This window comes from Mytilus edulis, chromosome 8 (genome assembly GCF_963676685.1).
Source record: "Mytilus edulis chromosome 8, xbMytEdul2.2, whole genome shotgun sequence".
Taxonomy (NCBI): domain Eukaryota; kingdom Metazoa; phylum Mollusca; class Bivalvia; order Mytilida; family Mytilidae; genus Mytilus; species Mytilus edulis.
Window position 1 is genome coordinate 28907358 of NC_092351.1, and position 15435 is coordinate 28922792.

At 32.3% G+C, this 15435-nt stretch overlaps 2 protein-coding genes across 39 annotated transcripts in view; one reads left to right on the top strand and one right to left on the bottom strand.

The window, feature by feature from the left end:
• LOC139485284 (thymosin beta-like) overlaps positions 1 to 6057 on the top strand; it is a 40812-nt gene extending 34755 nt beyond the window's left edge. For all 38 annotated transcript variants that reach the window (XM_071269676.1, XM_071269644.1, XM_071269672.1 and 35 more), the window contains 3 exons: positions 2767 to 2880; positions 3245 to 3358; positions 4240 to 6057. In XM_071269676.1, coding sequence (XP_071125777.1) covers positions 2767 to 2880; positions 3245 to 3358; positions 4240 to 4268 — 257 coding nt within the window. In that variant the 3' untranslated portion in view covers positions 4269 to 6057. The remainder of the gene's footprint in view (positions 1 to 2766; positions 2881 to 3244; positions 3359 to 4239) is intronic.
• Positions 6058 to 10876: 4819 nt separating this feature from the next.
• LOC139485285 (heat shock 70 kDa protein 12A-like) lies at positions 10877 to 15281 on the bottom strand. The gene is made up of 4 exons (XM_071269678.1): positions 14873 to 15281; positions 13904 to 14125; positions 13197 to 13371; positions 10877 to 12106 (listed from the first exon to the last, which is right to left on the bottom strand). Exons 1-4 carry the CDS (start codon positions 15269 to 15271, stop codon positions 11055 to 11057), a joined length of 1848 nt encoding a protein of 615 aa, XP_071125779.1. The 5' UTR covers positions 15272 to 15281; the 3' UTR covers positions 10877 to 11054.
• Positions 15282 to 15435: the final 154 nt, after the last annotated feature.

Consider the following 15435-nt stretch of genomic DNA (forward strand, 5'->3'; position numbering starts at 1 on the left):
TAGATGTATTAATCAAAAATATAATGAATAAATATATTTCTGTAAGAAGGAATGAAAAGGATTAGGAATGAATTAACAGTATACAATGATTATGTAGTGGTAAAAATTCTAATATTATATTTGCATTAAAAAAGTACCATGTGTAAATTAAAAGATCATGGATGAGTGTTTAATTAGGATAGAAAATTCAACTCTTTGACCAAACTTCTATTTATTATGGTGATGACTTGCAAGCAGGAAAAAGTGGTACCTAATTTGTGAAAATCAACTTATACAGTTTTCAACCTAGATCTTGAACCTTCAGAAAGATTCAACATTTGTTGAAGTCGAGCACCTGCTATTATGAACTTGTTTGGAGATATTTTTTAGCTCACCTGGCCCAAAGGGCCATGTGAGATTTTCTCATCACTTTGCGTCCAATCTTCTCCTCTGAAAATTTTTAACCATTTTCGTAAATCTTAGTAATCTTTTACAAAAATCTTCTCTGAAACTATTGGGCCAAATTAATCCAAACTTGGCCACAATCATCTTTGGGGTATATAGTTTTAAAAATGTGTCGGTGACCGGGCCAACCAACCAAAATGGCCGCCATGGCTAAAAATAGAACATAGGGGTAAAATGCAGTTTTTGGCTTTTAACAAAAAAAACAAAGCATTAAGAGCAAATCTGACAAGGGGGTAAAATTGTTTATCAGGTCAAGATCTATCTGCCCTGAAATTTTCAGATGAATCGGACAACCTGTTGTTGGGTTGCTGCCCCTGAATTGGTAATTTAAAGGAAATTTTGATGTTTTGTTATTATCTTGAATATTTTTATATCTGTTGTGATCCATTTTTAAACAAAGCTTAATTACTTATGTAGAAAATTGTTTTGCTATTTCAGTGTTCTTAGCAATTTTACTTTCTGTTTGCAAATCTATAGATATGGCTTATTTCATAATAATAGTTCTATCATGCACATAATTGTTTTTCTGGTCTTGATCTAGAATATGCATTTATTTTTTTTGGAAATCACCATTCCAATTTAGAAAAGATTCTTAATCTTTCAGGGTCTTTTAGATATGTATTTCTGTGTTGAACTTTTTTGTTCACTGTTGATATGTTTGTTGTATGTTTATTTCAGGATTTGAATCTGACACAGTATATGTTTTATGTTTTTGTCTCTGATTTCTTTTAATAACCATGCTGCATTTACAATGCCATTTAGAGTACTTTTATTTATATAGGGCAATGTATTTTTTTTTTTATTTTTTTATTTGAGTCACCTTTCTGTATGATTTTAATTGAAAATCTGTAAAGCACTATGGTAGGTTTCCAAAGCACAGTTTTAAGAGTATCAAATTAAAAGTAAGCTCAAAAGTTACAACTAAAGACATGCAACTATTACACCGTGTATCATCGTACAGCGGATATAGGTACTAACCAAGCGGACGTGAGCGATTTTGATCTTACATGGTAACGAAAAATCTTCGTTTTGTTCACATAATATCAATGTGTACTTCAATCTAAACATAATTGTTGTTTTAAGAAATGATTTGGTCGTATGTTGATGATTAGAGATGTCTCATTATTTTCCCAAAACAAGAGGGATTACTAAAAGCATGTGCAAATACTTGTAAAAAAGTTGGCTCTCGTCTCATCCGATATAATTCTATATTCATTGCAACTCTTTTTCTGATAGAAGGTCAATGTGTTTGTGTAATAAGTATATCTGTTTCAATAATTGGCATTGAAATCTTTCATACATATGTTATTATTCGATATTTTCTCCCTAAAAAAGCGTTGTGTACGGTGTTTAGCTGACCACATAAATCCTTATGTACGGTGCATAGTTAAGTTGTTGTACACCGTACACAAAAACTTAATTTTCATACTCGTTTATTACCCAAACAGTTTCAAGGAATGAGTAATCACAGGTAGGTTTATGATTGGTAACTATTACTGTTGTCCTGTATTAAGTTTCTTTCAGATAAAACATGTAAATGTCTCAACAACTGTATCGAAATTGAAAGTGGGTGTTGACTTTCACAACTATTTGCGCATGAACAAGTTAATTGTTCTTATTTGAATATCAAAGTTGTTTTATGAATAGGAAAACATCGATGCAAAAATTATTTGGGAGCAGGAATTTCAAATGTTGAGAAATGTACATTGAATATTGATAAAGCAAAACAAAGATCTTCGTTACCTTGTAAGGTCAAAATCGATCATGCCCGCTTGGTTTGTACCTATATCCGGTGTACTGATGATACACGGTGTATTAAAAAATATATATAACCATGGGTTAATTATATTTAAACTTTATAACTTTATAAATGTTTTGAAATATGTCTTGTATTGAAACAAAACTGTGTTGGAATTTGAGTAAATCTATGGTATAATCTTCTGAAGCAAGCAGTTTCACATAAGAAATATTTATAGATAATTAACCTGATTACAATCAGTTGAAAGTGATTTGGTAGCAGTTGAATTAAAAAGTTATTAAAGTTTTAAAATTATTAACTTTTTTTGGTTAATATACATTTTCAGACTACAGAGTAAAAGCTAATTCCTTTTAGTATTGAAGACTTAACTTACTAGTGAAGTATTGTGTGTAAGGCCAAACTTAAACTCATATTTTGATGTGGAATATTTGTACCCTTAGTGTTTTTCCAATGTTTTTAGGACCTCAAATATTAAGTCATTTCCATGTGCAGTATATGTTAACTGTTAATAATTCAAATTATGAGAATGATTTACTGAAGTTTTATGTATATTTCTTTTATAGCAATAAATTTGGAGAAACAAGAGGTTGAGAAGATACAGGAGATTGAGGGATTTAAGAAGGATTCTTTGAAACACACAGAACCAACAGTTAAAAATGTATTACCTGATCAAGACAGTAAGATTCATTATTATCAAAACTAACTTACTACTGTAGTTTCATTCACATTCCAAACTACCATTTTTATGCATTGAGGAAAAATGTTATTTTTGTGGATAAAAAAAAGCTGTTGAAAATAGTCAGATCCGACTTATTACTAATGAGGACAACTGAAAGTTATTCAAATAATTCTGTTGAGTGTCAATGTCTGCAAAGGCAACTTCACCTCATGGGCTTAATACTATTAAATCATACCCCCTAAAAAAACTCATACCTCATTTTCAATTTCAGAAAAGAAAAAAATAATCTGTAAGGATCCCTTATACCAACATAAAATTAGGTACAGTTCAGTAAAATGAAATCACTGATTTACTTTTTTCAGCATTGGATGCAGAGAAAAAAGAACAAGAGTTGAAAGATGGAGTGACCAATTTTAACCGCAACAGTCTGAAAAAGACAACAACAGAGGAAAAGAATGCATTACCATCATCTCGAGGTTAGTAGAACACTGGTGGATTTAATTTTAATATCCTGACTCTTAAGGCAAGAGAACAATATGTCATACTTGTTTGCTTGAAATGAAATTTTAAAAGATCAGGCCTTCAATTCACAAAAAAATCTTATAACAAAAATTTCTTGAAGGAACGAAAAATTCAGTATACAGGTACTAATGATTAACTTAAGTTATAAGATTTTTTTGTGAAACGCAGACAAAACTCCAATCTCTGATTCTTTTCTAAAGTGTGTAGCACTCACAACCATTATACATTTGAAATGGAGCTTTCTTGATTCTCAGTTATAAAGGTATACCTTTAGATATAATTCATTATAAACACAATTGGTCAATAAAGTACACATTTTATGTATGCTTGTATATAGAAATAAGGAGGTGTGGTATGAGTGCCAATGAGACGACTGTTAAGCAGACTCCAAATGAAGTATATACTACACAAATATAGGCCACTAGTTTTAACATATTTATTTATAGTGGATTGGGAAACAAGTTTTGCAACTTATAATAATCCCTTGCCACTTTAAAGGTGCGAGTGCTGCCTTGTAGCAGCATTAGCCTGCTCTTTATCGAAATCTACAAGGGTGTCTTTAACGTGCGAGAGATATGGCTATCTTAACACGGGTCAGCCATTTATCGGCCCCTTCCGACGGACTATCATTGTTTTCATTGTTTCCTCGAGACCATACATGCAAATGGTGTCAAGGGAGAGCTGAAAATTCAGTTCCTGAAATCTTGTCTGTCCATTCTTACAACAAATATTTGGGTCACTCTTTTCTCAGGAAATACTGAACAGAATGACTTTATATTTAGTCAGCATCTAGAAAGTGCTGTGAATAATTTTGTTTTAACATTTCTATTTATAGATATTGCAGAAGAGAAAGCAGCCAAGTGATGTGTTCATCTGTACAGAATTCAAACAATTATTGAATGTAAATAAACCACAGGACGCTTGGTTCATAACATAAAACTACACTCTGTAAGCTTCGCTGGATTGGCTAAGTTTTGTCGCTAGAGTTAATTGCCAGTGTATTCACATATAAAGGATTTTCCTACATCAGTGATGTTTTAAAAGGATGTTAAAACCATTCATTGGAGACATTTCATTCAATTTTTTTTGGAATTGGTATCTAATGCTGCAAATTTTATTACTTTCAAAATATTAACCAGTTATTGTTTTAATTAGAAAGTTCTTTGGTAATATTTAAAAAATAATTCATTTGGATTTTTCAGTATTTTTCGTATTAAACATTCAAAATTTTAAAGAAATGAGATTACATTTACAAAGGGAAATAACCCAGTGAAGTTTTCAAACAAGATGAGTGTTTCTTGTACATAGTGCAATATACATGTAATATGTTAACTTATAACCAAGGTCTTTTTCTGAAGCAGTTTCAAATGAAAAAGTTCTTATCACAGTTATATGAGTTTAATATTTCCTTATTTGAATATAAAAGTGTGCTGAAGATAACATTCAATTCCGAGCCAGTGGCAATGTAATAGAATAGAAAAAAAAACATGTTTTTGTCAACAGCAAAAAATTGAAAAAAAATCATTTGAACTTATAATCTTTTGTCGTAATATTATGACCATTAATGATAATAAAATTGCATTATTTTAGACTAATATCCTTCAAACAATATTTTAAAAGGTTTTGATTTTTGAATGACATGATCTTTATATGAGTCCCATATAAAGCATGAAGTCAATGAAAAAATAAACATATAAAAGAGTAAAGTGCTGATTCATGATAATTAGGAATAAATTCATGTACTAGAACCAAAGGAATTGTCTGTTATCTTGTATTAAAGTGTCAATATTTTATAATTCCAAATGCCAAAATAAATTATTAAGCATTTTCTTACCATCTCAGGTTTTGAATAGTGAGCAATAATTTCAAACCTTCATAATTTTTTTTACAAATGTGATATGACCTATTCACTGCTGATCAATTATTTGTTTAAGTTTGTCTTTTGGTTAATTCAACATTAATAATTATATATTTTTATAACTATGTCATGTTCCATCAAGGTTTACTGTGGCTGCATGAAAGAAAATTTTTAGTATTTAGTTCATTTTGTTTAAATTTGCATTTTTGATATATTTTCAAATGTATTGTTTTAGTTTGATCATCTCACTGTAAGTGCCTCCAGTTCCTTCAAGCTATACGTTAATTTTTTCATTGATGTTTTTTTAATTTTTATAAATGTTTCATTAATACTTTGGTTAATTATTTCAGTTTTAAACAGCTACAAGGAGTGTTGTATAATTTATTTTTTTTAAATAATTTGCAATTCCTACAGTAAATAAATACAATTCTCTACCATTTCTCTCTATCTCTCCCAAAAATGATTTTTGAAACTATTTATAATTTTGATTTAACCTACGTGAAGTGTACACACTTTGGGACCAAAGGTGAATAATTGAATTTGTGACATCACATTCCGTTTTTTTGGAAATTTAAATATTGTATGATGTTGTATTGAATACTTCTGTTAATTGTTTTATAAGGTTTGATCATAATGATTTATTTAGAAAAAGACCCGTTATATGCATAATACCATAACAATATAGATAAAACCATGGTAATATCTAATTGAATTAATCACGTCCATTCTATATTATCTCTCTTTAGTGCTTATTATGTTATAAAGGCATATTTTCAATAAAAATTGAAATTGTTACATGTATAGTTGTATTCATTTTCTTGACATTGAGTCCAAAGATATTAGATAACTGCTACATAGTTTTAAATGGTGAAATTCTCTTTTCTATCACTTGATAGAATTTTGTTAAAATTTCACATAATCTTGCTTACATTTTGTTAATTTTCCATGTCTTATTTGATTATTTTATCTGAAGGATTTTTATGCCCCTGTCGTATGGGAGGGGGAATTAAGTGTTACGTGTTACCCTTGTTTGTGCTTACATCCTCATTAATCAAATTGGTTTCTGTTTTCTAACTTTAGTTTGCCTCTACCAAATGTTTTAAACTTATACATAATGCTTTAATTACCACAAAACACAAATCAAGTTTGAAATTGGGTGTCATCACTTGAACCGTTCTAGATTTATGCCCCTTAATAAATGAAAAAATTGCAAAATCTGTCGTTTCTGTTCTCTAACTTTAGTTTGCATCAATTATGTCCCTTTATAACTTGATGTAATATGCTGATGGGGAATCATCTGTGTCCTTTGGACACATTCCCCATTTATTGTTATGAAACTGCTGAAACACAATGCTGATTACCACTATAGTCGCCGTGAAGGTCAGGATTATCACAGTGCAATTACTTAAAAGGTAGGTCAGTAGTGGTTTTTCTTTTGACGATTTATGAATGGAATGTGAAAAACTATATCTCGAGTGAACGCGATTGATGGTTTAGATTATTTTTACCGATAACCGCTACGAATTTCAGCTGACGGCGACTATAAACTCAAATCAAGTATAATTTTGTTAGTGTCACCATTATCACACTTAGTTATGTCCCTTTAAAAGGTTATATTGAAGTGGGGGCATGGACACACCTCATTTTTAAGCCCGACTTTTGCCCCACCTACGATAGTTTTCTGGTCTCTGCACATGTTGGTTTGTCTGTCTGTCTGTTCCACTCCAGGTTAAGGTTTTTGTTCAAGGTAGTTTTTACAAAGTAAAAGTTGGTTATTGATTTAGGGATGTACGGCTGGTGGGCAGGCGGCTGCTAGTGCCAAATGTTGTCCGTGCATTTACTCATGAACTGTTCTCCCAATTTTTTTTAAAATTTTAATATGTTGTTACTGACAACAAAATTGATGTCAAGTTCAATAATGACAATTTTGACTTTTACCGTTCAGGAGTAATGGTTCTTGAAAGATTGGAAAAATAGTGTTTCCAGTCGTGTCCGTGCATTTACTCATGAACCTTTCAACCAAAGCTTTTCAAATTTAAATATGTTGTTACTGATGACAAAATGGAGGTTCCAGTCATGAAGTTGCATTTACTCATGAACCATTCAACCAAAGCTTTTCACATTTTCAATGTTGTTACTATTGACAAAATGGAGGTCAAGTTTGATATTGATGATTGTTACTTTTACCATTTAGATTTGGTCCTTGTGATATTGATAAATGCCAGGATTCATTTCAACAGTACATACATAATTTGATCTGTCTTTCCTTCAAAGCCCCATATCAGAATGTTATGAATTTTTCTGAAAAATCTTGAATGTTACTTAATTGTTCTCCTGCTCTAAGAAAATCAAGGACTTGGCCATTACTTTATGCGAGGTATTATTTAGTCTGTATTGCCTTCAGTTCTGCTAGTTTGTTTCATGATAGCAAGAACGGGCAGATCAGTTTATAAATACTTGTGGAAAAAGAAATCATGAAATGAAAAAACAAAATTTTGTACTGTTTCAATCCGTCAGAGTACCAAACATATTTAAATTGTTTTCATTTAAGGAAAAAAATTTATAGCTCATCTGACCAAAAAGACAACAGCATTTTCTTGATTCAGATTTTTTATTTGTTCTCTGCATTGAAACTAAATTTTTGAACCTTACAAGAATGATGGCTGTGAGACATACTATAAATATCCTTTACTAATGAGGAATGTCATACATGGGGCTATTACCGATGTACTGCTATATAGGTTCCTATTTAATCTAATGGAATGTCACAATATGTGTGTGATCTGACTGCCTAAGAGGGACCCACTCCAGTCACGCTTCAGTAATTCCCTATATAAGCAACCAATTTTTTTCCAAAAAAGGGGGGCCTGAGCCCCCCCATTAATCCGCCACTGAATATTTTAAGGAATTCTGTACTGAATGACCTTGATATAAATTCCAATTTTACACATTTAATACAAAAATTTACAAAATTAAAAAATTCTATATTATTTTAGATTGGTTTCCAGATTTTTTTCTATTAAACTTGAAAGGAAAATGATTAGCAAGTATTCTGCAAGGATTCCACATTCAGCTGGTTGAATAGATACAATGATGTTGTATAGGTTTAAACTGAACCTATGGGAAATCATATTTTCATGTTCAATCCTTTGGATGCAAAATATAGCATATGAGACTAGTATACTTTATTCTAATATTGATTTTCATTTGTCTTTTCTGGAACCACAATTCCAAACCTTTAGATAACCGATTGGGATAGCCATTAATTCAAACAGGCCATTCTGTCAGCATTTTGAAATTGTTTTAAGTTGAAAAGGCATAATTTCAGACAAAACATGAACATTTCGTCACAATCTCTAGACTTAATTAATCACAGTTTACTAGTTCTACAAATTATAACTTGCCCCATTGCACATATTGATCATTTATTCATTATACTTGAATCATGTCTTACTTTACTTATGACCTAGGGATACTTCCAGATTTTTGCATAATTTTCTGTATATTTCAATTAGACATTACATTTGTAACATTGATGGGAATTGTGGTATCTGTGCAGGTGGATTGAATTTAACTATCCATTCTTTAATGCTTCCTTCAGTTGAAGACCATTAATACCAATTCACACCATAAGTCTAGAATGGTGCCTAATGCTGTTCCCACATCTCATCTATATACAGGAAACTCAATTTTTTGCTTTTTTCAGAGCTGATAAAAAATCAAATCTGGACTTACAAGAAATGACATGTTATTTCATTTCATTTTAATTTGAGAAAAATATGGCAAAGGAATACAATATGTTATTCCAACTGATTATCTTTCATAAGGCCAAATATGTTTGAAATTATGAGTAATTCCTGTACAAATTCCCAAAATAGTGCCGAGCATAGGCTGATCCTGAGGGGCGATGGGGATTTTATGGAGAAAAATTGGTTAATTATATAGGGAGTCGCTGAAATCACTGATGCATGACTGGAGCCCCCCCCCTTATGAAAAGTTCTGAATCAGCCACTGCTGATTAGAAAATCACAACTACAAGACAGGGGAATGATACAGTTAACTCTCTTGTACTGTCTATAAAAAGAAACTATAGATTCCAATCCCAACCAAATGGTTACCATTTTGAGGACCTGGTAATCTATCCAATTATGATCTTTGAACAGAAATTCATTAACTATAAATAAATTTTATTTAAAACCATATTAGGCACTGTACATGGGCTATCACAACACAAGAAACACACAACCTTTGATAGCACAACTCAATATGAAAACTAACTAATTGTAACATTAATGAAAAGGTATATAAACAATTGAATTAAAGTATTATAAAAAAATCAGCTTTTGCAATAAATGTCTGCATCCTACACAATACTAAATGCCCTCCTGTACATGTAATAGAATATTACCAGCAAAAATACAAATTTTCATTATTATGTTAATCTTGCCACATTTTTTGTTTATTTACAATAACATCTGATTAAGTAATGAAAGCACAATACATGTATCGATATTTTTTAAGTGTTATATTATCTTTGCTTAGAATTAGATTTAAATTAATATGAACAAAAGGAGCCATGGGATTTGTATACATCAATAAAACTGCACTGCTTTCAAAACATGAAAAAATTCAAAATTGGAAACATTTTCTAGAGGATTTTTCAACATAAATAGACACTTTTCCCCCAAAAAACATCTGTTTCCTTACAAACATGTAGTTTGATAATGTTCAGCAATTTTCTGTTTTCATAACCTTAAAAATATATACCAAAGGTACAAATAATAAAAAAAACCTGATTAAAAAATCTTATCATGATCGTCTTTTTGACAAATATGCAGATTTATAGAATACACACTAGTTTATTTTACTGAAGAGCATTGCTGTTGTTTCTTTGAAAAACTGCATTTTCAAGGAAACAGTCACAAGCTGGCAAATATTAAAAACTTTAAATAAACCACCTGGTACCCGTAGTAAGACATCACTTATATTAGAATGTATCACAATTAAATACCGTTCCCAGAGGTGGATTTAGGAGGGAGCAAAAATTTGGTAGATTATATTGGGAATCACTGAAGCATGACTGGTGAAGGCCCCCTCTTAGGCAGTCAGTGGTTCCATGATATCTCATGATATCAAAATTCGTTTTAAGGCTTATTAGAATAAAGACTTTGTCTTGAAGGTGTAAATAAAAAGTATTATTCTGATTTTGTCTCATGATTGTTTCGGATGGACATAAAATAGCACCTTTTAACAAATATACAATTGACAAATATAACTTGTCTTTATAGATGTAATACTTGAGTTTCTACAACATGGTAATTTATGGATGTTCGATAAGGGAGCTACCATTTGATTTTTATGGGGGGGCTAGGATGAAAAATTTTGTCCTGCATTTTTTTTTAGCTGTAATCTCTGTCCTGCCTTTTTATTTTTCACTCTGTTCGGTCCTGCCTTTTTTTTTTTAGGTTATCCTGACTTTTTTTTACCTAAATTGTCGTCCTGACTTTTTTTTTTTTTGCAAGCGTCTCATCCTGCCTTTTTTTTTATTCAAAACTCCTGTCCTGCCTATTTTTTTCAAATTTCATCCTAGCCCCCCCATAAAAATCAAATGGTAGCTCCCTAACAACGTTATCAAGTTATAACTATTGACTTGTGTAACCAATTCCATATGGAGCTATAAATGATGTAATTTACTTCTGATCACTTCTGAATACTATCGATCCAGGTTTGACATTTAAATGTCTGCTCCGTTTGTCCCATGACGATAAATAACTTGGTTCTTACATCTCTCATTAGACCGAGAGAAAATCTATGTAGGTTTCTCTTTGTGTCTGACTAGTATGATCTGATCCAATCACTTTTATTTCTGTCCCTCCAAATATTACTTCAAGGTCAACTGCTCTGTCTTTGTCCCCTGTCATGTCTGGCATTTCAACAATCAAAGACCCACACTTTTCAACATTTTCCTCGTCTACGTATTTTAAATTACGTTTCGAAGATTTAAAGAATTCAAATATGATTCCTTTTTGATTTGTTATTATCGGTGTGTAAGTTTCCCGCCAAACTTCATTATGCCCTATAACTTCTCCTGCTTCAACCCATGGCTGCAATATTTTTTTACACAGGACCATTCCATCTGAAAAACATTTCAAGTCTTCTCTATGAACGCCTTCTTCAAACGGTAGATAAGAACCCACTCCATATGTAAATCTACATATTCTTTGACAGATGGCACTTGGGTCACATCCAAAGGTCACGGCGCCTTTCACAACGGCCAAACTTGCTTCCTCTGGAATTAAAATTGTAACGCGAGACTCAAAAGCCTCCTTAATTGAATGTTGAAGTTTGACTGATTCTGCAAATCCACCAACAATGAAAATATAGCTTATGTCTTTTAGTCTATTTTTCTGAAGCAGCGTATTTATGTGCTCGTTTATTTGAGACAGTGTGTCCGCAAACAGAGAATGGACAATTTCAGACGACAGGACGAGTTTCCCGGACGAAAACCTCACTTTCTGTTTTGACGTTTCCGAATAGTTTTTGATGATTTCCTGCACTCCTTTGCCTTCATGTTTGTAATTGCAGAAATTATAGGGTAGAGAAACTCGAACGGTATCGCATTCTCCTCGTTTTTTTATTTCGAAGTCTTGAAGTAGCTCAACAAAGTCTTTTGGAAATTCGTGTTTGAATGCTTTCATGTAACCTTCACCAAATATTCTCTCTGTGAGGTTTAAGAACTGTCTATCAATTACGGTGCCACCCCAAGCTCCTCCAGTTGCACGAAAAAGTTCACGAATTCTTCCATCTTTGCGAATTTTGTGAGCAACTATATCGATTGTTCCACCTGAAAATTGTCAAAGAAAATATATATTTGATTTTTCGCTAAATTAATATATTATGTTAGAGCAATATAGTCTCAGATTTGATTAGTGTTTGAACTCTGACACCAATGAACCGTTGGATAAGGCTGGTCTAAGATCTTATGGCTTGTCTTTTTATCTTTTGGGTGTTAGTGCGTTTATTCGGTAATTTTTATATTTGGTAGTCCTTATTTTGCCAATCTGATTTTTAACCGGATTTTTGTGTCAAAAATGTCGGTTATTGATTTGGGGATGTACGGCGGGCGGGCGGCAACCAAATGTTGTCCGTGCATTTACTCATGAAGCGTTCAACCAAACCTTTTAAAATTTTAATATGTTGTTACTGACAACAAAATGGAGGTCAAGTTTAATAATGACGATTTTGACTTTTACCGTTCAGGAGTTACGGTTCTTGAAAGTTTAAAAAATGTTGTGTCCGTGCATTTACTCATGAACCGTTCAACCAAACCTTTCAAAATTTTAATATGTTGTTACTGACAACAAAATGGAGGTCAAGTTCAATAATGACGATTTTGACTTTTGCCGTTCAGGAGTTACGGTTGTTTGTCCTGCTATAGGGTCATTTTCTATCTAGTTTATATGTTGTTATTGTTGACAACATGGAAGTCAAGTTTGATATTGATAATCATAAATTTTACCTATTAGGAGTTTTGGTCCTTGTAATATTGATAAATGCCAGAACACAAATAAATGTTAAAGAATCCGGTTTACTGTCATTTTGACAGCTCTTGTTTGAGAATTCTATTTGTGAGTCAAGGCTTCATCTCGTGGATTAAAAGTTTTCCTTTTCCTTCTTAAACTTTTTAGATTTTCATCTTTTATATTTTCACAAGGTATGCAAATCCAGAAAAGGATTAACAGAAACATTTTTTTCTCTAGAAATCACTTGTCTCCTTGTTCACACAAAGAAGAAAAAGAAATGGAGCCATTTCAAGGTTATTTTACTTAATAAAGCGTTTGAAAATGAAAATACAGCGATTATATTTAAACGCAGGTTAAAAGATTGAGGAAGAAACATAATATAAAGTTTAAGATAAAAAAAGATTACTGTACCTCCTGCATCAACGACCAGGTACTTTGTCCCTGGTTCAAATGTTGGTTTGGCTAGTTGCTCTTCTGAGTTACCCATAAAAGTTTCTGCTGGGAGTAGTTTACAATGCAAAGACGCAGCTTCCGGTTCTAACGCGATCAGCAGTTGGTTACTGTGTGTAGTTTCAATCAAACCTCCCTAAAGAAATCAAATTTAGTGTTATTAGTTTTTGTAGAAATGATTAGCCCTTAAGAAGTAAAATAAAGTATTTTAGCATTAGTAAAAAAAGGTTTCATGAAACATCTGATCCTCGGGCTTACTAACAACCAGGAGATCATTTCTTTTCAAACTTCATTTTTTAAAATGAAAATGAAGCGTATATATATATATATATATCAATGAAACAGTGTCAAAAATACTACAGTAAAACCAGAGAAACAAATCAATACACAATGTCAAGCTCTTATCATCCCTAATCCAGTCTGTATTACGTTGCAAGCTCAAAATCGCACCCAGTCCAGATAATAGTTGCAAATGTAGGTTTTTCTAGATATTTAAAAAGATAAATACTATTTAGTAATCGTTCTGGTAAAATTAGCAATACTGTTTATACTATCATGTATGTAGTAGAGTAGGACTTTGGGGAGCTTGCTTGCTTTGTTTATATATTGTACAATTGTACTTGGCCAACCTACAAGCATAAGTAAATTAGCTTAAACATATAGATAACCTTATGTGCAGCTTCTCGCATAAACTGTTTGGCATTTTCATCCCATATTGCAGGAACAGTGAGCACCCATCTGATGGATTTTTCATCGGGTTCATATCCCATAGTTCCTGCCAAATGTCTCAATAAGTGACGTTTCATGAACCAGAGAGATTTTGCAAATACATCTACTGCAAACTTCGTCTTTGCACTTGCGTCTTCAATTAAAATTTCCGTATTGAGAACCTGCGAAAAGAAGAAAGGTATACAAATGAGAACAGATGGAGTTGGTTTATTGTTAAATGTTTAAATGTAGTGCCCCATCCGCACTATCATTTTCTATGTTCAGTGGACCGTGAAAATGGAGGAAAATCTCTAATTTGGCATTCAAATTAGAAAGATCATATCATAGGGAACGTGTGTACTAAGTTTCAAGTTGATTGGACTTCAACTTCATCAATAACTACCTCGACCAAAAACTTTAACCTGAAGCGGGACGAACGGACGCACAGACCAGAAAAACATAATGCAAATAAACGGGGCATAACAATCATTAGACGTATTAAATTTTTAAAAGTATATTTCATTTATTTTGAAATTTTTTTCAATATCAACTTAACAATGTTAAATCTACAAATGTATGTTCTTCCCTCGCTGCATGTGATTCGAACTCATACTACTGGGATATTGTGACAATGCCGCCTGTACCAAGTGCTCTGTACCACTTGGCCACCTACACTTATCTAAAAATGTAAGTTTTAGGTGGCCTATAGTTAGTTACCTTTCCTCCTCAGTAGGCATCTAGAGCTTTAACACAATACATGATCTATTAAGCATGAAGATGGAATTGATTGCAGATTAGATAAATTGTCTGTCGTAAAGGATCGTAAGATGCAGTGACAGAAATAGTCCTTTTGTTTTGTTATGACATCTGTTATGCGTGACACAATTATAATTTGCAGATATTATCATTCTTTAAACTTAGAAACTTACCTTGTTTTCATAAAGTTTCATTTTGAATTTGTCAAAGTAATAGTGGTTCCCAGCGTCCTCCTCGCTCAGGTCGTTGTACTTCAGGACGGCTTCAAATCCAAATGCTTCAAATTCTCCATCAGGTTTCAATAGCAGACAGGTTGGAGTTTTGTGCAAAAGAAATCCCTGTGTTTGTCCCCAGTTTCTGTTTGTGTATATTTTCTCCTTATTTGGTAAAAATGTATAGGCATATCCACTAAATGTAGTTCCAAAGTCAATCGCTGAAACAATTTTGTATGCATCAGCTGCCATTTCCAGTGTTGATGATACTGCTTCATCTTGCAACAGTTGAGGACTTGTCGGCTTGTTTTTAGAATTCGGTGAATCGTCTGTAGTATCAACAGCTTCGGAATCGGCCATGATGTTGTTAACGTGTAGTCTTTGTTCTGGGAAATTCCGCTGTATAGGGACGCTATGGATATTTATTGATTTGTTTTGTACAAATTAATGAATATTGGCAGCAATTTGATACACAGTCAGTCGATAGCTTCATATATCAGTATTATGAATTTGTCCTATTAAGT